At 47.3% G+C, this 23,184-nt stretch overlaps 1 protein-coding gene and 1 non-coding gene across 2 annotated transcripts; one reads left to right on the forward strand and one right to left on the reverse strand.

Annotated features, from left to right (window-relative positions):
* Positions 1–1,330: 1,330 nt before the first annotated feature.
* LOC121271005 (urokinase plasminogen activator surface receptor-like) lies at positions 1,331–20,929 on the forward strand. Its single transcript, XM_041176691.1, has 9 exons — positions 1,331–1,447; positions 4,998–5,036; positions 5,819–5,939; positions 6,672–6,734; positions 7,887–7,949; positions 14,157–14,267; positions 18,980–19,117; positions 20,008–20,142; positions 20,250–20,929. Exons 1-9 carry the CDS (start codon positions 1,331–1,333, stop codon positions 20,513–20,515), a joined length of 1,053 nt encoding a protein of 350 aa, XP_041032625.1. The 3' UTR covers positions 20,516–20,929.
* trnak-uuu lies at positions 16,197–16,269 on the reverse strand. The gene has a single exon. It is a non-coding gene; the product is annotated as a tRNA-Lys (tRNA).
* Positions 20,930–23,184: the final 2,255 nt, after the last annotated feature.

Consider the following 23,184-nt stretch of genomic DNA (forward strand, 5'->3'; position numbering starts at 1 on the left):
TTTTGTCCCAGTGACATTGAAGGAACAGCCGATATATTTTGAAATCAGGACGATGAGTGACTTGGAGAGGAACTCCCAAGTAGTGGTGTCCCCATCAATCTGCTGTCCTTGTCCTCCTAGATGGTAGTAGTCATGGGTTTGTAAGGTGCTGTCTGAGAAGCTTGGTGAGTTCCTGCAGTGCATCTTGTAGATGGTACACACTGCTGCCACTGTGTATCGATGGTGGAGGAAATGAATGTTTGTGGATTGGGTGCCAATCAAGCGGGCTGCTTTGTCCTGGATGGTGTCAAGCTTATTGACTGTTGTGGGAGCTGCACTCATCCAGGCAAGTGGGGACTATTCTTCACACTCCTGACTTGTGCCTTGTATATGGCGGACAGGCTTTGGGAAGTCAGAAGGTGAGTTACTTGTCGCAGGATTCCTCGCTTGTGACCTGCACTTGTAGCTACAGTATTTATATGGCTAGTCCAGTTCAGTTTCTGGTTAATGGTCACCCCCAGGATGTTGATAGTGGGGGACTCATTGATGGTCATCAAGGGAAGAGTTTTGATCTGAGTTAGGGTGACCAAAACTGTGACACATGAAAAGTCTCGGGAAGGTGGGGCTCTATGATGATGTACATGTTGGTTGAACAATGGCGGGACTCTGGAGAAGGGATAGCTGAAGAACATTGCATGAGAAACAGGAGCAGGAGTAGGCCATTCGGCCCCTTGAGCCTGCTCCGCCATTTAATATGATCATGGCTGATCTGTTTGCGTTTCGAATCCCGCATTCCATCTACCCCGATAACCTTTGATTCCCTTGTCTAACAAGAATCTATCTACCTCTGCCTTAAAAATATTCAGTGACTCCACAGAGCATTACCCTGGGTCTCTGGTTCACTAGTCCAGTGACAATATCACTATGCCATCGCCTCCCCAAAGCTGCCAGCTTGCTGCTTGTCAAGTGTGAAAACTCCACTGGCCCTACGACTCTCTGTGATCTCTGTTCTGCTCTCCAACTCTGCACATGAGCAGAGTAAGCTAACTGGGGTTTTCCAGTCCGTCGTGTTCCTCTGTTGGACGGACCTGAATTCCTTGATACCTGGCCCTTGAACAAAGGAGGAGGCCACAAAACAAGTGAAGTTACGCTGAACCTTTGTAAAACTCTGGTTAGGCTACAACTAGAGTATTGCATTCAGTTCTAGTCACCACACTTTAGGAAGAGTGTGAGTGTCCTTGAGAGGGTGAGATGGAGATTTGCCAGAATGGTTCCAGGGGTGAGGGATTTCTATGCTATTTTGGAGAAGCTGGGGTTGTTCTCCATGGAGCAGAGAAGATTGAGGGGAGATATGATAGAGGTGGACAAGATTAGGCCAGGAATGCTGTTTCTGTCAGCTGATGGTACAAGGACCAGAGGACACAGATTTAACATTTTGGGAGATAATGAGGAAGAACCTTTTTACTCAGTGAGTGGCAATGCCCTGGAACTTGCTGCCTATGAGGGTGTTGGAAGCAGAGATGACGAGTGATTTCAGATGGAGATGGGATGGGCACTGGCAGGGAGGCAGTAATGTAATGGTATTGTCAGTGGACGAGTATTCCAGAGGCCCAGTGTGATGCTCTGGGCACTCGGGTTCAAATCCCACCACAGCAGATGCTGAAATTTGAATTCTAGAATTAAAAGTCCAATGATGACCATCCTTACCTGGTATAGCCTACCTGTGACTCCAGACCCACGCTGGTGTAGTTAACTGTTAACTTGCCCCTTGTTCAGAGGGCATTTAGGGATGCTGGCCTTTCCTTTCCCAAGTCAGTGATGCTTATATCACATGAATCAATTTAAAAAAAACTTGAGGGGAAATAAACTTAGAGGCCTACTTAGATCGGAGGACTGATTAGATTGCTTCACCGTGAGCCAGCGTGGGTTCGAAGGGCTGAATAGCCTCATCGCTCCTGCTGATGGAGTCTATCCCCGGGGTAAATCAATGAGTGCTCAAAAGTTCTCTACATGTGGCCTGTGTCACCGAGTTACTGACTAGCTGAGGATTGTTAATTTGACTCATTCTGGTTCATTGGTTCTCTCCCCTCAGTGCGATCTTTGACCTGTAACCAATGCTCAGCGTCTTCCGGTTCCTGCAAGCTCCAAAAAATGACCTGTCCATCAGGAACCACCACCTGCAGCACCACTTCAAAACGGAAATTTACAGTGACAGTTCCTCTTCTGTTTTGTTCAAGTGTTCTATGCCTCTCATTCACTGTTTCCTTCTCCTTCTTCCTCTTCATTTCAGTCTTTGTGCCCTTGGGATTGTGCCTATAATTTAAGTCTAACTAGCAGCAAACATGGCTGGATTGATCGTTAGAGATTAAAGAGTGCCCAGATTGTCTTACAGGGAAGAAGGTGCAGCAGCCTGTTTGCTAACAGTGGGTGGACTGAAAGTCTTCAAGGTCCCAGAAAAGTGTTGAAAATATTGGGTTATAAACAGGTATGCTTTAAACTGCCCACTTATTTCCAAGGTAAAAGAGAGTTTGGCTCTCAAAAATAGCGAATCACCATTTTTACTTGGACACAGGGCCATATGATTCACATTGCCATGGAAATGGTCTTTGAGAGGGGATGGGTTTCTAAGATACCCCTGAAAATTCACAGACACAGTTAGTCTGTGCCAGGATCAGTGAGAGGGAGAGCAGCTATAGGCAGCAAGTCACTGTGGTTCGCTAAACATCAATGCAGGGGTAAGCTCATGGTTGGATTGGAAAGACTAGACTCGTGGGCAGTTGAAATGAGGCTGCAAGATTTGTCTAGCTTTAGCTAGAGGGAAGAAGTCTCCAGGAAAGACTGTGAAAGACTGTTCTGGAGTTAAAAGTTTCCAGGCTGGGAAAGAAAAGGAGCAGAAGTAAACCCCGGGGAGCCAAGAATCATTCTGGAATGGTAGCAGGAGAATTGAATGTCTAAATAAAGAACAGTATAGGTGATGGTGAGTTTTTTCAATTGTTAAAAGTTCTGTTCTGCAGTTCTTAGTATAAATTGCCTACGAAATAGTGTTTAATCAATAATACTTTTAGTCTGTTCATTATAGTGAATGTCTTGAAATGTGAAATCTTGTTCCACCATTTGTTTAGCTATTAATTGGAAGTTGAAAATTCTTGTTAAAAGTTATTGGTCTCTACGGGGATCATGAAATCTCTCTCCCTTTCTCTCATTTCCTCTTTATCTCTTCCTCCTTACGTCTTTCTCTTTTTCCCTTTTCTCTCTTTCCTCTTTTTTTCTTCCCTCTTCCTCACTTTCGTTCTCTCTCTCTCACTTTGTCTCTGTATTTTGCTCTCACTTTCTCCCTTTTGGCCTTTCTCTTTTATGCTCATTCTCTCTGTGTCCCTTTTTCCTTCACTCCTCTTTCTATCTTTCTTTTCTTGATCAATGGCCAGAGTGTATGAAATTGCAACTATAACCTTTGCTTGTTTTCAGGTGGAATGACTAACAAGAGGATTAGAAATTCTTGTGGCCAGTGCTCTGAGCCCATAGCTTTTAACACTGGAGTTGTGGTCATCTCACAGAGCAGCAGCTGCTGTCACTCTGATCTCTGTAATAATTAAATATTTGCAGGTAAGGTTCCAGTGCATCGTCATCCAATTCAGATCCAATAGATTCATTTGAGAATGAGCCTGTCCCATTGAATTATGTGGTGACTGAATTAAACCGACACTGCCAAGCTCCCTTCACGCTGTCCCCATCAAACATTCCCAGGACAGGTACAGCACGGGGTTGGATACAGCGTAAAGCTCTCTCTACACTGTCCCCATCAACACTCCAAGGACAGGTACAGCACGGGGTTAGATACAGCGTAAAGCTCTCTCTACACTGTCCCCATCAAACACTCCCAGGACAGGTACAGCATGGGGTTAGATACAGAGTAAAGCTCCCTCCACACTGTCCCCATCAAACACTCCCAGGACAGGTACAGCACGGGGTTAGATACAGAGTAAAGCTCCCTCTACACTGTCCCCATCAAACACTCCCAGGACTGGTATAGCACGGGGTTAGATACAGAGTAAATCTCCCTCTACACTGTCCCCATCAAACACTCCCAGGACAGGTACAGCACGGGGTTAGATACAGAGTAAAGCTCTCTCTACACTGTCCCCATCAAACACTCCCAGGACAGGTACTGCACGGGGTTAGATACAGAGTAAATCTCCCTCTACACTGTCCGCATCAACACTCCCAGGACCGGTATAGCACGGGGTTAGATACAGAGTAAACCTCCCTCTACACTGTCCCCATCAAACACTCCCAGGGCAGGTACAGCACAGGGTTGGATACAGGGTAAAGCTCCCTCTACACTGTCCCCATCAAATACTCCCAGGACAGGTACAGCATGGGGTCAGATACAGAGTAAAGCTCCCTCTATACTGTCCGCATCAACACTCCCAGGACAGGTGCAGCACGGGGTTAGATACAGAGTAAAGCTCCCTCTACACTGTCCGCATCAACACTCCCAGGACAGGTACAGCATGGGGTTAGATACAGAGTAAAGCTCCCTCTACACTGCCCCCATCAAACACTCCCAGGACATGTACAGCATGGGGTCAGATACAGAGTAAAGCTCTGTCTACACTGTTCTCTTTGGTGAAGGAATCTAGACTAATGGACTCTGAAAGAATTGGAAATTAACGTGCTGGCTGCACCTCGAGTTATGTTTGGTATCTATGATACTGACCAGGAATGATTACGTGAACTGTGGAGCAGTCTCGAGAGTCTGAATAGCCTCCTTCCTTTGCCATGCAACACAACCACAGGTCCTGTTACACAATTCAAAGCATGTTTCCGTTGAAAACAGTCGACCAATTCATCAATTCTGGGCTCAGCTTTGTTTGTGATCTGTAAACAGGTTCCTGTTGTGGTTTGAATTTCAGAGCCTGCGAACAGCACCCAGAATGGACTGAAATGCCGAGGATGTTTTAACATTTCGTCCCATTCCTGCAGGGACTCTGAGCAGACAGTGAAATGTGTTGGAGCAGAGACTCGCTGCATTACTGCCTCAGGCCTGGAGGCCTTATGTACGTTCAATCTTCTGCCGGCTTTGTGACACTCTTAATGAATACCTTTTCTCCTCATTTGTTTGTGGGGTAGACCCTCACCTCCAAGCCTGACCCCTTGTCCTGAGGGTGATTCGGTGCAGCCTAGGACGTGTCTCGCCCCTGAGTTCCCAGCAGGAAAAAAAACAGTTTGGACCAGTACTCTCATTTCCCAGTTTTTATTGGTTTTCCATTTTAAGGTCCACAAGACCAGTTCGGCCAATATTCTTTTTTCCGAGTTTTACTGTTTTCTCTTTCTGGGTCAGGAGGTGGTGGGTTGGAGTCCCTTAACGTCCCCCCACACCCCACCCCAAGATCTGTGCTCCGTAAGCCAGGCTGGTTCTCTATAGTGCCTGTGTTAAGGGTGAGCTGCACAGTCAGAGGTACCATCTTCAGCTGAGGGCTGTCCCCACTGGTGAATGTAAAAGATCCCGTAGCCACTCCTTGATGAAGAGAACAGGGATTTTCCCTCATCCGATGTTAATTGCCCAACTAATGTCACAATAGACAATCCTCCCAAGTGCCTCTTCACCTGCTGCAGCAAGGATGATCCACAGGTATATGAACCAGTGAAACACTGTCACTGGGCTGTCCCATTACACTGTCCCATTGTTTTTAACTGGCCAGTTATCCCTCTCATGAACCCGCCTATTATAAACAGCAGTGATTGATGCACAATCCCCTCACTATCCACCCTGTTATCCTGTCTGTATCTAGCGTTCAGCGTGAATAATTTCATTGCTAAGGGCTGCGTCTCCAAGCAGGTCTGTCGATCGCTTGACATCTTGAGGCTTTTCCGTATCCAGTTTACCCAGCTTCCCACGTGTTGTGCAGGGAACCTCTGCAATGGTGACCCTGGGAGTGGCACCTCCACACTGGAGCCAGGTAACAGGGGCTTTGGGGGAGGTGGGGAATGGGCAGGGAGTGGAGTGGGGAGGCACAGGGCAATTGTTCAACACCATAACATGAGAGAGGAAGCAGAAAAGTGAGAAGGGAAGCATGAAAGGGAGAACAAAAAAGATAGGAAGAGAGACAGGAAAGGAAGAATGAAAGAAGAGCGAAATAATGAAAGGCAGAAAGAGAGAGTAAGGGCTACTGCACTGACAGATCCAAATGTAGAAATCAGAAACATGCTTTCCAGTGGCAGGAGGGTTGGTAATAGAGGGACACAGATTGAAGAGAATCAGCAAAAGAACCAGAGGGGGAGCTGAGGAGAATTTTCTTTAAACAGCGAGTTGTTGTGATCTGGAAGGTGCTGCCTGAAAGGGCGGTGGAAGCAGATTCAATAGGAACTTTCAAAAGGGGGAATTGGTTAAGGACTTGAAGGGGAATAATTAGCAGATCATTAGGGACAGAGTAGCGTTGTGTGGGGGCAGTGCGGCAGTGGGACTAATAGGATAGCCCTTTCGAAGAGCCAGCACAGGAATGATGGGCACAATGGTCTCCTCTGCGCTGCAAGATTCTCTGATTCTAACATAGCTTATAGATAGAGAAGCCCAGAGCCTGTGATTTGACACATCCTGTATCCAACTGAAAGTGTGACAGGATGAATCCTGGGCTGATCAATTTCTAGTCTTTGATTTAATGGTCACTTCTTTTGTCCTTCTGGTCGATCAGGAGTTATAACTAGTGGGCCAGTGACAACAGACTCCAGCAGCAGAACAACAGCCAAAAGCACGGGTAAGAATAAAAATGTGAAATTCATAGGTACTATCCAAGTTTTTATGTGAGAGGACCAAGGGGCTGAATGGCCGCCTCCTGTTCCTGTGTAACAGGTACGAGCGGACAGAATGAGAGAAAGAGGGAGAGTGAAAGAGAGAGAGAGACAGGGAGGAAGCAAGACAGAGAGAGAAGGAAGCCAAAGGGAGTAGAGAAGGAATATGTGAAAGGGACAAGGAACCGGGGTGTTAAATGGCTCCTCTGGCTCCTGTGTAACAGGCTCGCGGGGCTGAATGGCCTCCTGTTCCTGTGTTATGCTGGGGCCAAGCTACGGGGGCAATTTGAGGTGGGGTGGGTAGGTGGGTGTGTGTGGAGGGGTGAAGAGGTTGGGGATGGATGGGCGGAGGGGATGGGGGTGGGGGGCGGGGAGGCACAGAGCAGAGAGCAATTGTTCAACACCATAACTTGAGAGAGAGAAGAACAAAGAGATTGAGAGTGGAACAAGGAAGCCAAAGACAGTAGGGTAGGAATACGTGAATGGGAGAGCAGAAGAGAGAAAGAGAGACAGGAAAGATGGAATGAAAGAGAAATAGAATGAGGGACAGAATGAGAGAGAGAGAGGGGGGGATATTGTGCTGACAAATCCAAAGTAGAAACATGGCCCTGCATATTTAAAGTTAAACCCAGGACAACAATTCTTTCCATTGGCAGGAGGATCGGCAACCAGAAGGACAGAGATTGAAGAGAATCAGTAAAAGAACCAGAGGGGGAGATGAGGAGAATATTTTTGTTTACACAGCGAGTTGTTGTGATCTGGAAGACGCTGCCTGAAAGGGTGGTGGAAGCAGATTCAATAAGAATTTTCCAAAGGGGGGTATTGGTTAAGTACTTGAAGGGGAAAGGTTTGCAGGGCTGTGAGTGAAAGATTCAGTGAGTGGGGGTGTTGGAATAGGACTAAAAAGGGAACTCTTTCAAAGAGCCAGCAGAGGCACAATGGTCTTTGTCTGTGCTGGGAGCTTCTCTAATCCTAATATGATCTACAGGTTCATGAGCCCTGAGCCTCTGATTGGCCACGTACTGTATCAAATCAAAAGTGAGTTGCGATGATCCATTTCGAGCCTTTGTTTTAACGAACTCTTCACTTCTCCTCCCTTTCCCTGATTGGTCGAACAGGTGTCATAACAAACAGCCCAGTGACATCAGAGACCAGCAGCGGTGGACCAACCAATAGCAAGGGTAGGAACTCACATCTCCTGTTATTCTTCGAATTAATAGACAAGCACATGATAACTGGGATTTATTTAAGATCCTTGTTCCCGGCCTACTCCTGTTCCTGTGTAAGAGACGCGATGGGCTGAATGGCCTCCTCCTGTTCCTGTGTAACAGGCTTGAGGGGACTGAATGGCTTCCGCCTGTCCCTGTGTAACAGGCTCGAGGAGGCTGATGGGGTCCCCTCCTGTTCCTGTGTAACAGGCTCGAGGGGGCTGATGGGGTCCCCTCCTGTTCCTGTGTAACAGGCTCGAGAGGGCTGAATAGCCTCCACCTGTTCCTGTGTAACAGGCTTGAGGGGGCTGAATGGCCCCCTCCTGTTCCTGTGTAACAGACTCGAGGAGGCTGAATGGTCTCCTCCTGTTCCTGTGTAACAGACTCAAGGGACAGAATGGCCTCCTCCTGTTTCTGTGTAACAGGCTCAAGAGACAGAATGGCTTCCTCCTGTTCCTGTGTAAAAGGCTCAAGGGGGCTGTTGGGGTCCCCTCCTGTTCCTGTGTAACAGGCTCGAGGAGGCTGAATGGCTTTCTGTTTCTGTGTAACAGGCTTGAAGTGCCTGAATGGGCTTCCTCCTGTTCCTGGTCTCCTCTGTGCTGCGAGATTCTCTGATTCTAACATAGCTTATAGATAGAAAAGCCCAGAGCCTGTGATTTGACACATCCTGTATCCAATTGAAAGTGTGTCAGAATGAATCCTGGGCTTATCAATTTTTAGTCTTTGATTTAATTTCTCCTCCTGTGCATTTGATCAGGAATTATAACGAGCAGGCCAGTGACAACAGAGTCCAGCAGTAGAAGGGCAACCATGGGTTCTCACAATCGCATTGGTAAGAATAAAAGTACGAAATTCACAGGGGCTGTCCAAGTTACAGGCCTCCTGTTCCTGTGTAATAGACCCGAGGGGTTGCATGGCCTCCTGCTGCTTCTATGTAACAGAACCAAAGTGCTGAATGGCCTCCATCTGTTTCTGTGTAACAGGTTCAAGGGGCAGAATGGCCTCCTCCTGTCCCTTTATAACAGGCTCGAAGGGGCTGATGGGGTCCCCTCCTGTTCCTGTGTAACAAGCTCGTGGAGGCTGAATGGCCTCTTCCTGTTTCTGTGTAACAGGCTCAAGGGACAGAATGGCCTCTTCCTGTTTCTGTGTAACAGGCTCAAGGGACAGAATGGCCTCTTCCTGTTTCTGTGTAACAGGCTCAAGGGACAGAATGGCCTCCTCTTCCTGTGTAATAGACCTGAGGGGCTGAATGGCCTCCTCCTGTTCCTGTGTAACAGGCATATAGGGGCTGAATGGCCTCCTCCTGTTCCTGTGTAACAGGCATATAGGGGCTGAATGGCCTCCTCCTGTTCCTGTGTAACAGGCATATAGGGGCTGAATGGCCTCCTCCTGTTCCTGTGTAACAGGCATATAGGGGCTGAATGGCTTCCTCCTGTTCCTGTGTAACAGGCATATAGGGGCTGAATGGCCTCCTCCTGTTCCTGTGTAACAGGCATATAGGGGCTGAATGGCCTCCTCTGTTCCTGTGTAACAGGCATATAGGGGCTGAATGGCCTCCTCCTGTTCCTGTGTAACAGGCATATAGGGGCTGAATGGCCTCCTCCTGTTCCTGTGTAACAGGCATATAGGGGCTGAATGGCCTCCTCCTGTTTCTGTGTAACAGGCATATAGGGGCTGAATGGCCTCCTCCTGTTCCTGTGTAACAGACCTGAAGGGCTGAATGGCCTCCTCCTGTTCCTGTCTATCAGGCTCGAGAGGGCGGACTGGTTGCGCAGACTACAAGCCCCAGCCCATGCTGACTCCTGAGCTGTGCACAGCCTTGTGGAATGAGCTGTCCTTCGTCCAATTATTTTTAATTACTTCAACCTTATCCGAGTCTCTCCACAGGAATTGTCTATCTTTTATTGCATTCATGTGGTCACTTTCCTGACCTCAAAGTGCTTGACAGCCATTGAAGTGCATCACTTGAAGGATCAGAACCATTGTAATGTAGAATTACAGGATCAGAATCACAGAATCACATGGTGCAGAAGAGGCCCTTCGGCCTATCGAGTCTGCACCAACACATGAGAAACACCTGACCTACCTACCTAATCCCATTTATCAGCACTTGGCCCATAGCCTTGAATGTTATGACGTGCCAAGTGCTCATCCAGGTACTTTTTAAAGAATGTGAGGCAACCCGCCTCCACCACCCTCCCAGGCAGCACATTCCAGAACGTCACCACCCTCTGGATCAAAAAGTTTTTCCTCACATCCCCCCTAAACCTCCTGCCCCTCACCTTGAACTTGTGCCCCCTCGTGACTGACCCTTCAACTAAGGGGAACAGCTGCTCCCTATCCACCCTGTCCATGCCCCTCATAATCTTGTACACCTCGATCAGGTCGTCCCTCAGTCTTCTCTGCTCCAGCAAAAACAACCCAAATCTATCCAACCTCTCTTCATAACTTAAACGTTTCATCCCAGGCAACATCCTGATGAATCTTCTCTGCACCCGCTCCAGTGCAATCACATCCTTCCTATAATGTGGCGACCAGAACTGCTCACAGTACTCCAGCTGTGGCCTCACCAAGGTTCCATACAACTCCAACATGATCTCAATGATAAAAACAAAAAACTGCGGATGCTGGAAATCCAAAACAAAAACAGAAACAGAAATACCTGGAAAAACTCAGCAGGTCTGGCAGCATCGACGGAGAAGAGCACAGTTGACGTTTCAAGTCCTCATGACCCTGCAACAGAACCCTTCAGTTCTGTTGAAGGGTCATGAGGACTTGAAACACCAACTGTGCTCTCCTCCACCGATGCTGCCAAACCTGCTGAGTTTTTCCAGGTATTTCTGTTTCTGTTTTTGTCCAACATGATTTCATTTTGTTGAAAGTCAAGGGGAGATGTTTAGATTTTCTCCTGCTAGGGATGATCATTGTCTCCCAGTTGTATAGCGCAAACTGTACTTGTCACTTATCGGTGTAAGCCTGAATGTTGTCCAGATTTTGCTGTATGCGAAGACAGTTTCAACATCTGAGGAGTCCTGGATGATACTGAACATTGTTTGGTCAGCTGGCTTAATTCCACAGAGAGCAGTTGAGGTTCCCCCATTGAACTCAGTCTTTTTGAGGTAGGGAGGTGGTGGGGTGGGGGCAGTAGAGGGTAGCGGAGGAACCTGCCACTGATCACTAACCACAGCCCGCACCCTCCCCTGCCGCTTTGCTGGAACAGTTGCCAATAAGGATGGGGACCGAGCTTGGTTGTCATTATCCCAGAGTCAAAGGTCATGAGGGCTTCGGAAAGCAGGCAAAAGAGATTTACCAGAATGGGTCGAGGGAGAGACGGGAGAAACTGGTGCTGTTTTCCTTAGAGCAGAGAAGGCTATAAGAGGATTTGTTGGAGGTGTTTAAAATCAGGAAGGGGTTAGATAGAGTAAAGTTAGAGAAACTGTTTCCATTGCTTGAAGTGTCGGTAACCAGGGGGCATAGGTTTAATCAGATTGGGGAAAAAAACCCCAAGGCGACACAACAAAAAATGTTTTTAATCAATGAGTGGTTCAGATTTTGAATGCACTTTCTGATAGGAAACCGAATTCTATAGTAGCCTTCAAGAGGGAATTGCATAAACCCTTAAGGGAAATACGTGTACAGGGCTGTGTGGAGAGAGCAGCAAAGTGGGAATAATTGGATAGCTCTGTCAAAGAGCCAGCACAGGCCAGGTGGGCCAAATAGCCTCCTTCCGCGTGGCATCAACGTATGGTTTTATGAAACTTGTGCTGAAATGTTCTCATTCCCATAACAAGGTGGGTCTCAGGACACTGTTTGGTTCTCACATCAACTTAGGAAACCCTGCGCGTTTTTGGTAAAGGCTTGAAAATTCCAGCCTAGGTTTAAATTCAGCGACTAGTTGCCAAACCGGAAGGAAATAAGCAAGAAGCAGAGGCATTATTCACAATGAGGCACAGTGGTATTGTCGCTGGACTAGTCATCCAGAGGCCCAGGGTAATGCTCTGGCGACCTGGGTTTGAATCCCGCCACAGCAGATGGTGGAATTTGAATTCAATAAAAAACTGGAATTAAAAGTCGAATGATGACCAGGAGACCCATTGCCGTATGTTGTAAAAACCCATCTGGTTCACTGCTGCCCTTTAGGGCAGGAATCTGCTGTCGCTACCTGGTCTGACCTACATGTGACTCCAGACCCACAGCAATGTGGTTGACTCTTAAATGCCCTCTGAACTAGGGCAACTAGGGATGGTTAATAAATTCTGGTCTGGCCAGCGACACCCGCACCCCATGAACGAATAAAAAAGGTGAGATTCCAATCATTAGGGAGGAATGTGTGTTTTTTTTAGCGATTAGAAACATCTTTGAAAACAAGTCAGAGCGCATACCTTAAACTAAATAAGGTAATTCTGCCCAGTGGGAGTTATCTTTTGGTTTTAAATGTCAGCAATGATTTGTGAACAATGCTACATCTGGATTTTGTCATCCCAACTGTCCCCCTCTCACCGTCTCAAGACAGGGATTGCAAGAGTGAGCTGGTCATGTAGAACAGCCAGCCCAGACTCTCGGGGAGTGAGGTAGGTTGTACGATACCTCTTCGTTGTCATTGCAATGGAGGGGAAGGGAAACCACCTTGGTAAAGGCACAAGGAAGCAGCAGATTCTCGATCTGCATACACTTCCTCATGAATACGTTTAGTGAGTGGTGGACAGAGAGCTGATGTAAAGAGTTTTATGTCACTAGTCTGACAAGGAACGTCAAAGATTAAAGCAAGATGAATTTGTTCTCCGGCATTTTCATTATTTGTGCTCTAGTGACTGAAGGTGAGACTTTCCATTAAATGGGTCACATTAATTTCTTTCTGACTAAATATTTCAATGGTTTATTAGTTGGTGGCACCATATGTGTGTGTGTGTGTATATTTTTCTACATATATTTATATAACATATGATGCAATTAATAATATACTATAAGATATTTATATACACATTGACACGTGTGTGTGCTTTTTCACTCATTTTTGCTGTGGCTGCTGCGGTAAGATCAGCATTTCTTGCCCAACCATAGTTGCTGCTTCAAATGGTGGTGGTGAGCTACCATCTTGAACTGTTGCAGACCATGTGGTGTACGTACAACTACTGTGCTTTTAGGGGGGTTGGCGGTGGTGGTGGGGGGGTGGGTGGTGGAGTTCCACGATTTTGAGTGAATAACAATGAAGGAACTGCAATATATTTCCGGCTCAGGATGGTGCGTGGCTTGCAGGGCAACTTGCAAGTGGTGGTGTTCTCAAGCGCCTGCAGCCCGTGTCATTCTAGGTGATAGAGGTTGTGGGTTCAGAGGTTGTGGTCGAAGGAGCCTTGGCTTGTTACTGCAATGCATCTTGTACTTAGTCTGTTTCATTGTGAGGGAATTCATTTTGAATGTGGCAGATGGGGTGCTGATCAAGCGGGCTGCTTTGCTCTTGATGGCGTTGAGTGTCTTGAGTGTTGTGGGAGCTGCACTCATCCAGGCAAACGGACAGTATTCCATCACACTCCTGACTGGTGCCTTGTAGATGGCGGAATGGTTTTGGGGAGTAGGGAGATGGGTTACTCACCTCAGAATTATAAGCGTCGGACCTGCTCTTGTAGCCACACTATCTATGAGCCCAGTTCTGATTCTGGCCAATCGTGATGCTCGAGGGTGTTTTTGGTGCCAGCCATGTCACAGTTGGCAGCTGCCTTGCCTCTGGGCTAGAAGGTTGTGTGCTCAAAGCCCTTTCCAGAGAAATGAGCACATTATCCAGGGAGACACTACCAGTGCACCACTGAGTGGGTGCTGCACTGTCAGAGGTGCTGTGTTTTGGATGAGACGTTAACTGAGGTCCTGTCTGCCTCTGAGATGGTCATAAAATACTCCACGGCTACTATTTCAGAGAAGAACAGGTGAGCTCTCCCCTGGTGTTCTGGGTCAATGTTTATCATTCAGTAACATCACATGTCTGGTCGTTTATTTCATTGCTCTTTGTGGGATCTTGCTGTGTGTTAATTGGATGCCTCGTTTCCCTATATTACAACAGTGGCTGCAACTCAAACTTACACCATTGTCTTTGAAATGCTTAGGATTACCAGGCCGGACTCTGAGATATACATTATCTCTATGACTGCGACAGTGACTGATGATTTTATCTTATTTGTTTTGTTCCAGTCTCGACCCTGAAATGTTTCAGTTGTAAAACTCCGACAGCAATCTGTACACAACAGGAAGCCTGCGATCCAGCTCAGAACCTGAACTGCAGAACCACCTTAGCCACATGGAGTGAGAATTAATCCAAATAACTTTAATTTATTGTAAGATTGCAAAGTACCATGGGGAGACTGACAGAGAGACTGGTTAATGGATGAATTATAGATGGATGGATAGTTGAAAATTGAGTGTGTTCAAAAGGCTAGAGCTGGAGGGTTTCACTGATCTGCCGTAATGCATTGACGATGACCATGAAACTATCATCAATTATTGTGCACAAAAAGTAGGACACATCCAACTTGGCCAATTACCGCCCCATCAATCTCCACTCCATCATCAGTAAAGTCATGTAAGGAGTCATCAACAGTGCTATCTAGTGGCACTTGCTTAGCAATAACCTACTCACTGATGCCCAATTTGGGTTCTGCCAGGGCCACTAAGCTCCTGACCTCATTACAGCCTTGGTTCAAACATGGACAAAAGAGCTGAGCTCCCGAGGTGAGGTGAGAGTGACTGCCCTTGACCTCAGCACCGCATTTGACTGATTGTGGCATCAAGGAGCCCTAGCAAAACTGGAGTCAAACTGGGAACTAGGGGGAAAATTCTCTGCTGGTTAAAATCATACCTAGCACAAAGGAAGATGGTTGTGGTTGTTGGAGGTCAATCAATTCAGATCCAGGACATCATTGCAGGAGTTCCTCAGGGTAGTGTTCTAGACCCAACCATCTTCAACTGCTTTATCAATGAACTTCCTTCCATCATAAGGTCAGAAGTGGGGATGTTCGCTGATGATTGCACAATGTTCAGCACTATTCGCGACTCCTCAGATACTGAAGCAGTCCATGTCCAAACGCAGCAAGACCTGGGCAATATCCAGGCTTGGGCTGACAAGTGGCAAGTAACATTCGTGCTGCACAAGTGCCAGTCAATGACCATCTCCAACAAGAGAGGACCTAATCATCGCCCCTTGACATTCGATGTCAATAACATTGCTGAATCCCCCACCATCAACATCCTGGGGGTTACCGTTGACCAGGAACTGAACTGGACTGGCCATATAAATACTGTGGCTACAAGAGCCGTACAGCAGCTGGGAATCCTGTGGCAAGTAACTCACCTCCTGACTCCCCAAAGCTTGCTCACCATCTACACGGCACAACTCAGGAGTGTGATTTAATACTCTCCATTTGCCTGGATGAGTGCAGCTCCAACAACACTCTAGAAGCTTGACACCAGAACTACAGCCCACCTGATTGGCACCCCATCCACAAATGTTCACTGCTTCCACCACCACTGAACTGTAGCAGCAGTGTGTACCAACTACAAGATGCACTGCAGGGACTCACCAAGGCTCCTTTGACAGCACCTTCCAAACCCACACCATTTAGAAAGACAAGGGCAGCAGACATCACAGGAAGTCCCCCTCCAAGCCACTCACATCCTGACTTGGAAATGTATCGCCGTTCCTTCACTGTCGCTGGGTTAAAATCCTGGAACTCCCCAACAATATTAGTAATGTAGATCCCTTTAAAAATAAAGTAGAACAGGCTTCAGAGAGAATTAAGAGCAGCTGATGCTTATTGAAGCCTGTATTTAAGAGCTGGATTTTTCCCCAGTAGGTAACTCTTTCGAGTACAAACCTGTTTCCATCTGTTTCAGATGAAGTTACATTGTTTCATAGTTTGCCATTGTAAGATTTGAACTCTTGATACTCTTTCGAGTACAAACCTGTTTCCATCTGTTTCAGATGAAGTTACATGTTTCACAGTTTGCCATTGTGAGATTTGAACTCTTGATCTTGGAGTTACAAACCCAGTACCATAACCACTTGGCTATTTAGGCCAAGCAAATCCACTTCCATCTGTTTCAGATGAAGTTACATTGTTTCATAGTTTTGCCATTGTGAGATTTGAACTCTTGATCTTAGGGTTACAAACCCAGTACCATAACCACTTGGCTATTTAGGCCAAGCCCTAATAGAGAATTGAGATTTAATTGCTTCGCCCGACCAGGGACTTGAACCCTGGACCCTCAGATTAAAAGTCTGATGCTCTACCGACTGAGCTATCCGGGCTTTGACTAAAGATAATGGTACATTGTTTCATAGTTCGCCATTGTGAGATTTGAATTCTTGATCTTGGGATTACAAACCCAGTACCATAACCACTTGGCTATTTAGGCCAAGCTTTTCCCCAGTAGGTAGTTGGCTTCTGACCAGGGAGAGAATAATGAAGCAAGAGTAGAACCTGGATCTGTATTGAACTATAGTTAGATAATAAGACAGTTGTGATTCCTAGAATGTCTTCTGCCGTCTAATTTGGTGTACGGCCAATCATTTATTGAACACTCCCTCCCTAAAAGCACTGTGGTGTACCTATATCCCAGGGACTGCAGTGGTTCAAGAAGGCAGCTCACCAAAACCTTCTCACGGGGCAATTAGGAATGGGCAATAAATGCTGGCCCACATCCCATAAATGAATTTTAAAAAACCCATCTGGTTCACTAATGTCCTTTTAGGGAAGGAAATCTGCCATCCTTACCTGGTCTGGCCTACATGCAATGCCACCACCACTGTAATATGGTTGACTCTTAACTGTGCTCTGAAATGGCTTAGCAAGCCACTCGGTTCAAAGGCAATTAGGAATAGGCAACAAATGCTGGCTTTGCCAGTGACACCTACATCCCATGAAAGAATAAATAAATAGGGAGGTTGCCTTGTGTCCCAGGCAGTTCTTATCCTACATGATCAGTTTGAATGGCAGAGCAGGCTCGAAGTGCCAAATGGCATACTCTGTTCCTATTTCCTATACAATTTTTCTTAACATGGAGAGGCTGGAAGAGGTTACATAGATAGGGATGGTTGTAGAGGTCCCACATGGCAGACTTATAAAGAAGGCACATGCACATGGGATACAGGGTAATTTGACGTGGTGGATTTAAAATTGGCTTAGTTGTAGGAGACAGAGGGTGATGACAGAAGGATGGGCTTTAGTGCCTGGAAGCCAGTGTCCAGTGGCGCACCACAGGGATCTGTGCTGGGTGCCCTATTATTCATCATTTATATAAACAACATAGATGACTATGTGGGGGGTAGGATTAGTAAGTTTGTGGATGACACAAAGATTGGCTGGGTGGTTAACAGTGAGGTTGAGTGTCTTGGGCTACAGGAAGATATAGATGGGGTGGTCAAATGGGCAGTTAAGTGGCAGATGGAATTTAACCCTGAAAAGTGAGAGATGATACACTTTGAAAGGAGTAATTTGACAAGGAAGTATTCAATGAATAGCATGACACTAGGAAGTTCTGAGGAACAAAGGGACCTTGGCGTGTCTGCCCATAGATCTCAGAAGGTGGAGGAGCATGTTAGTGGGGTGGTGAAAAAGGCATATGGGACACTTGCCTTTATCAATCGAAGCATAGATTACAAAAGTAGGGTGATCATGTTGGAGTTGTATAGAACTTTGGTGAGGCCACAGCTGGAGTACTGTGTGCATTTCTGGTCGCCACATTATAGGAAGGATGTGATTGCATTGGAGGGGGTGCAGAGAAGATTCACCAAGATGTTGCCTGGGATGAAACATTTAAGTTACGAATAGAGGTTGGATAGAATTGGGTTGTTTTCATTGGAGCAGAGAAGACTGAGGGGTGATCTGATCGAGGTGTACAAGATTATGAGCGGCACAGGGTGGACAGGGAGCAGCTGTTCCCTTTAGTTGAAGGGTCAGTCACGAGGGGACACAAGTTCAAGGTGAGGGGCAGGAGGTTTAGGGGAATGTGAGGAAAAACCTTTTGACCGAGAGGGTGGTGATGGTCTGGAATGCACTGCCTGGGAGGGTGGTGGAGATGAGTTGCAAAAAGTACCTGGATGAGCACTTGGCATAACATTCAAGGCTATGGGCCAAGTGCTGGTAAATGGATTAGGTAGGTAGGTCAGGTGTTTCTCATGTGTCAGTGCAGACTCGATGGGCCGAAGGGCCTCTTCTGCACTGTGTGATTCTGTGGGCGGAGGGGGTTACAGAGATAGGGAGGGTTGTAGGGGATGGAGAAGGCTATAGCGATAGGGAGGGTTGTAGGGGCTGGAGGATGTTAGAGAGATAGGAAGGGTTGTAGGCTGAAGAAGGTTACAGGGATAGGGAGGGATGCGGGGGATGGAGGAGGTTACAGAGATAGGGAGGTTTGTAGGTGCTGGAGGAGGTTGCAGATTTAGGGAGGGGTGTAGGGGCTAGAGGGATTTATAGAGATAGGGAGGGTAGAAGGCCATGGAGGATTTTAAAACAATGATAAGAATTTTAAATTTACCACACAATGGAGTTGTGTGATTGAGCTGGAAAGGGTATGAAGGGCCATCTTCCATGCTCTATAATTGTTTGATTCTCATGATTTAGGGTACAGGAGAGCAACAGTGCCACCAGTGGAAGCAAACTGTAACTGCAGTGTCATTGGGACCTGTTCATTCAGAGAATTGTTCCCATTACTGACTGCACAGCACTTTTTCAATGGCATGTAACAGCTTAGAAAGCATGAAAACAAAATCACCAAAGTGACCTTTCAAGGACAGAAAATTTGCCTATACATGGGTTGGGTAAAGTAATGTGGAAAGAGACCCATGCAGAGACCAGCGCACACCCTGGGTAAGATTCTTAAAGACTGTCTTTAGCAGTGGAAGCATAGTGTTGCATGAACCAAGTGCCTTCAGGGGGATCAGGGCAGAGACCTGTCTGCATGGTCCTCGCAGCCTGTGTCCGAACTTTAACTCGATAAAATTCACAGCCCTATTTCCACAGGTTTATCTTCCGACGTGCCGGTCATTAACGGGTGTGGGAACTGTACTGGAAATCTGTCCTTTAATGGCGGCACATTGTCAGCAGCCACGACTGAGAGGTGCTGCCAGTCTGACCTCTGCAACAACCAGACCATCACAGGTAAGGCACAAGTATATACAGGGGAAGGTTAAATTTAGATGCAAAAAGGAAAAGTCACAGTCTAACAAAGTTTATAGTGATAGTCATAATGACATTATGGCACATATGGAGACCAAGCCTACTGGGTCCATGCCAGCTGTCTTTAAGGGGAGATGGTGTAGTAGTGGACGTGCAATCCTGAGGCCAAGGCTATGGATTAAATATCCCCAAGACATGTCACGGCCATTGACACCATATCACGTAAGGGGACACCAGGAGACTTGGCTAGAATCTTGGTCAAAGGGGTTGGCTTTAAGAGCCTTTTAAGGAGGAGGGAGAGTTGGAGAGGTTTAAGGAGGGAATCCCAGAGCTGAGCGCACAGGCGGAGGAGGGCACGGCCGCCAGCGGCATGGCAAAAGAAACCAGAAGATGCGCTGGGGGCCTGAATTGTAGGAAGGCAGAGACCCTGTAGGGCTGGAAGAGGTTGTGGAGATAGAAAGGGATGAGGCTCTGGAGGGAGAGAAACACATACTGGCAATAATGAAGTGGTCAATAGCCTCTTATCCACCCAGGCTGCCACAGACAATTGTGTCCCTTGTTTATCACAACATATAATCTCTTCAACCCACCTGAAACTATGCAGCCTGCTGGGAGAGGTGGTAAACCAGGTCAAAATTTCAGACCAATTAGGCTGAATAGTCAAGCCTTCGTACAGTATGGTAGGAGCCTGTTATAAGACATCCAGTTGAGAAGAGTGGAACTGAATTTCTGGGGTTTAGGGTTGGGGAAGGCTTCTAACACGCAGTCAATGGCTGCTCTGCACAGGCTGTCCAGGGCGATAATCAGAGGGGGTCCGAAGTGGGACGGGCTGGTGCAGAAACCTGACATGTCTCCTCTTGTTTGTTGGCCAGAAGAGACAAACACTACCTTGAACGGCCTCGAGTGTTACGCGTGCCCAGCGCTTTTGAGCAATACCTGTGAAAATCCCAACAAGATGGTGAAATGTGTCGGGGTACAGACAAGGTGTCTCCACTCCTCAGTCACGTGTAAGTCTTGCATTTCACTCCGTCAATTACCTCCCAACGAAGCACCATGACGCCTCCCAGCAGAACTCCAACGTAACGCCATTGTAACCAGAATGTTACTTTTTCAGATCAGGCGCAGGACATCGTCATTAAGGGCTGCGCTTCCGAAAGTATCTGCAAAATTTCAGGAATGCTGAAGCTTTACGGAGTCCAACCAAAGCAAGACCTCTACTGCTGCAAAGTGAGTGGGTGTAATCTTAGGAGGTCAGAGGACAGCACAATGACACCCGCTAATACCGTGACCAGAAAAAACGACAGCCCGGCTGTTCGATCCTTCCTCGCCCTACCATTAGTTGCCCTGATACTGTCTGTTTTAAGCAGAGTTCTAACCTGAGTGATGGTAGATTTTTCAGCCTGTCCTTTTAGAGATTAGGTGATTTTTTTTTTCCTCCCCATGTCGCTTCCTGAAGGAAGCAGAATTCAATATTAACTTTCAAAAGGGGAATTGGATAAATGCTTGAAAATTAACTATTTGCGGGGCTATGGGAATAGATCAATGGGAGTGGGACTAATTGAATAGCCCCTTCAAAGAGCCGGCACAAGCACGATGGGCTGAGTGGCCTCATTTGCGCTGGGAGATACTTTGCTTTATTCGTGGGGATTTGTTAGATAACATGGTGTGAGTTTACTCATTAATTCCAAACTACATCTCATTTCTGGATGTCGTTCTTTCAGTTGATTGGATCCCTTGATGAAAATGCCCGGTACAGTCCTTCAGTATATACTCATGCATAGATGAACTTCCTGCCTTGAACATATCACAGCTAAATAATCCTTCTCTTCCCGTGACACTTTGTAGAAAGACAGCCCCTTGCCTTTGCTATGGCTCAGGTGGTGATGCGCTTGGCTGAGTCAGTACTGAGTCAGGGGCTCAGTACTGTGGGAGTGCTGCACTGTCAAGGGGCTCAGTACTGTGGGAGTGCTGCACTGTCAAGGGGCTCAGTATTGTGGGAGTGCTGCACTGTCAAGGGGCTCAGTACTGTGGGAGTGCTGCACTGTCAAGGGGCTCAGTACTGTGGGAGTGCTGCACTGTCAAGGGGCTCAGTACTGTGGGAGTGCTGCACTGTCAAGGGGCTCAGTACTGTGGGAGTGCTGCACTGTCAAGGGGCTCAGTACTGTGGGAGTGCTGCACTGTCAAGGGGCTCAGTACTGTGGGAGTGCTGCACTGTCAAGGGGCTCAGTACTGTGGGAGTGCTGCACTGTCAAGGGGCTCAGTACTGTGGGAGTGCTGCACTGTCAAGGGGCTCAGTACTGTGGGAGTGCTGCACTGTCAAGGGGTGCAGTACTGTGGGAGTGCTGCACTGTCAGGGGCTCAGTACTGTGGGAGTGCTGCACTGTCAGGGGCTCATTACTGTGGGAGTGCTGCACTGTCAGGGGCTCAGTACTGTGGGAGTGCTGCACTGTCAGGGGCTCAGTACTGTGGGAGTGCTGCACTGTCAAGGGGCTCAGTATTGTGGGAGTGCTGCACTGTCAAGGGGCTCAGTACTGTGGGAGTGCTGCACTGTCAAGGGGCTCAGTACTGTGGGAGTGCTGCACTGTCAAGGGGCTCAGTACTGTGGGAGTGCTGCACTGTCAAGGGGCTCAGTACTGTGGGAGTGCTGCACTGTCAAGGGGCTCAGTACTGTGGGAGTGCTGCACTGTCAAGGGGCTCAGTACTGTGGGAGTGCTGCACTGTCAAGGGGCTCAGTACTGTGGGAGTGCTGCACTGTCAAGGGGCTCAGTATTGTGGGAGTGCTGCACTGTCAAGGGGCTCAGTACTGTGGGAGTGCTGCACTGTCAAGGAGCTCAGTACTGTGGGAGTGCTGCACTGTCAAGGGGCTCAGTACTGTGGGAATGCTGCACTGTCAAGGGGCTCAGTACTGTGGGAGTGCTGCACTGTCAAGGGGCTCAGTACTGTGGGAGTGCTGCACTGTCAAGGGGCTCAGTACTGTGGGAGTGCTGCACTGTCAAGGGGTCACTACTGTGGGAGTGCTGCACTGTCAAGGGGTCACTACTGTGGGAGTGCTGCACTGTCAAGGGGTCACTACTGTGGGAGTGCTGCACTGTCAAGGGGTCACTACTGTGGGAGTGCTGCACTGTCAAGGGGTCACTACTGTGGGAGTGCTGCACTGTCAAGGGGTCACTACTGTGGGAGTGCTGCACTGTCAGGGGGGGTCAGTACTGAGGGAATGCTGCACTGCTGAGGAGAGGGTGATTAGAAACCAAAACTTCAAAGGAGCCTAAATCTGCTTGAAAGCATATATATTTTTTATTCATTCCTGGGACATGGTTATTGCTTGCTAGACCAGCATCCCTAATTACCCTTGTTCAACGGGCATTTTAAGAGTCAACCACATTGCTGTGGGTCTGGAGGCACACATAGGCCAGACCAAGCAGATTTCTTTCCCTAAAGGACAGTAGTGAACCAGATGGGATTTTACAATAATCAGCAATCGTTTCCTGGTTATCATCAGACCTTTAATTCCAGATTTATTTACTTAACTCAAATTTCACCATCTGCCATAGTGGGATTCAAACCTCGGTCCTCAGAGCATTACCCTGGGTCTCTGGAATACTAGTCCAGTGACAATACACTATACCACCACCTTCCCAACCAATCCAAGCTTAGTAAAAGTTGATGAGTCCAGTGGCACAGTACAGGCAGGTTGAAGAAGACAGAAGCTCAGAATAAGTAAAATGCACAGTTGCTGCAGCTGTTTCCGTTAACTTGAATTTAACAGCGGATCTATACCATCCAGGCTGAGTTGAGGATCTTCTGCAGGCATGTGCTGTACTTGGAGAAAACTGCTCATGGAATTCATGTTGGGTGTGCACTGTTGTCAGTTGGGGATCAGGCTGGCTCCTGAAGTTTTGAAGAATTTTTGTAATGGATATTGATGACCTATATGCTTTGTGGACTGCTGTGCCAATTTGCAAGATCTGCCTTAATTTTTACCTGCCACTTAATGTATAATTTATAGATTATAATTGAGCTCAATTTTCCTGTTAATTCATGTTTACTTG

This window comes from Carcharodon carcharias, chromosome 29 (genome assembly GCF_017639515.1).
Source record: "Carcharodon carcharias isolate sCarCar2 chromosome 29, sCarCar2.pri, whole genome shotgun sequence".
NCBI classification, from domain to species: Eukaryota; Metazoa; Chordata; class Chondrichthyes; order Lamniformes; family Lamnidae; genus Carcharodon; species Carcharodon carcharias.

Coding starts and splice junctions, on each gene's coding strand:
- LOC121271005 (XM_041176691.1), top strand. CDS start 1,331: ATGATAGAGGTGGACAAGATTAGGCCAGGAATGCTGTTTCTGTCAGCT. Junction 5,037..5,818: donor CTCAGGCCTGGAGGCCTTAT/GTACGTTCAATC, acceptor GTCTCCAAGCAG/GTCTGTCGATCGCTTGACAT. Junction 7,950..14,156: donor TGGACCAACCAATAGCAAGG/GTAGGAACTCAC, acceptor GTTTTGTTCCAG/TCTCGACCCTGAAATGTTTC.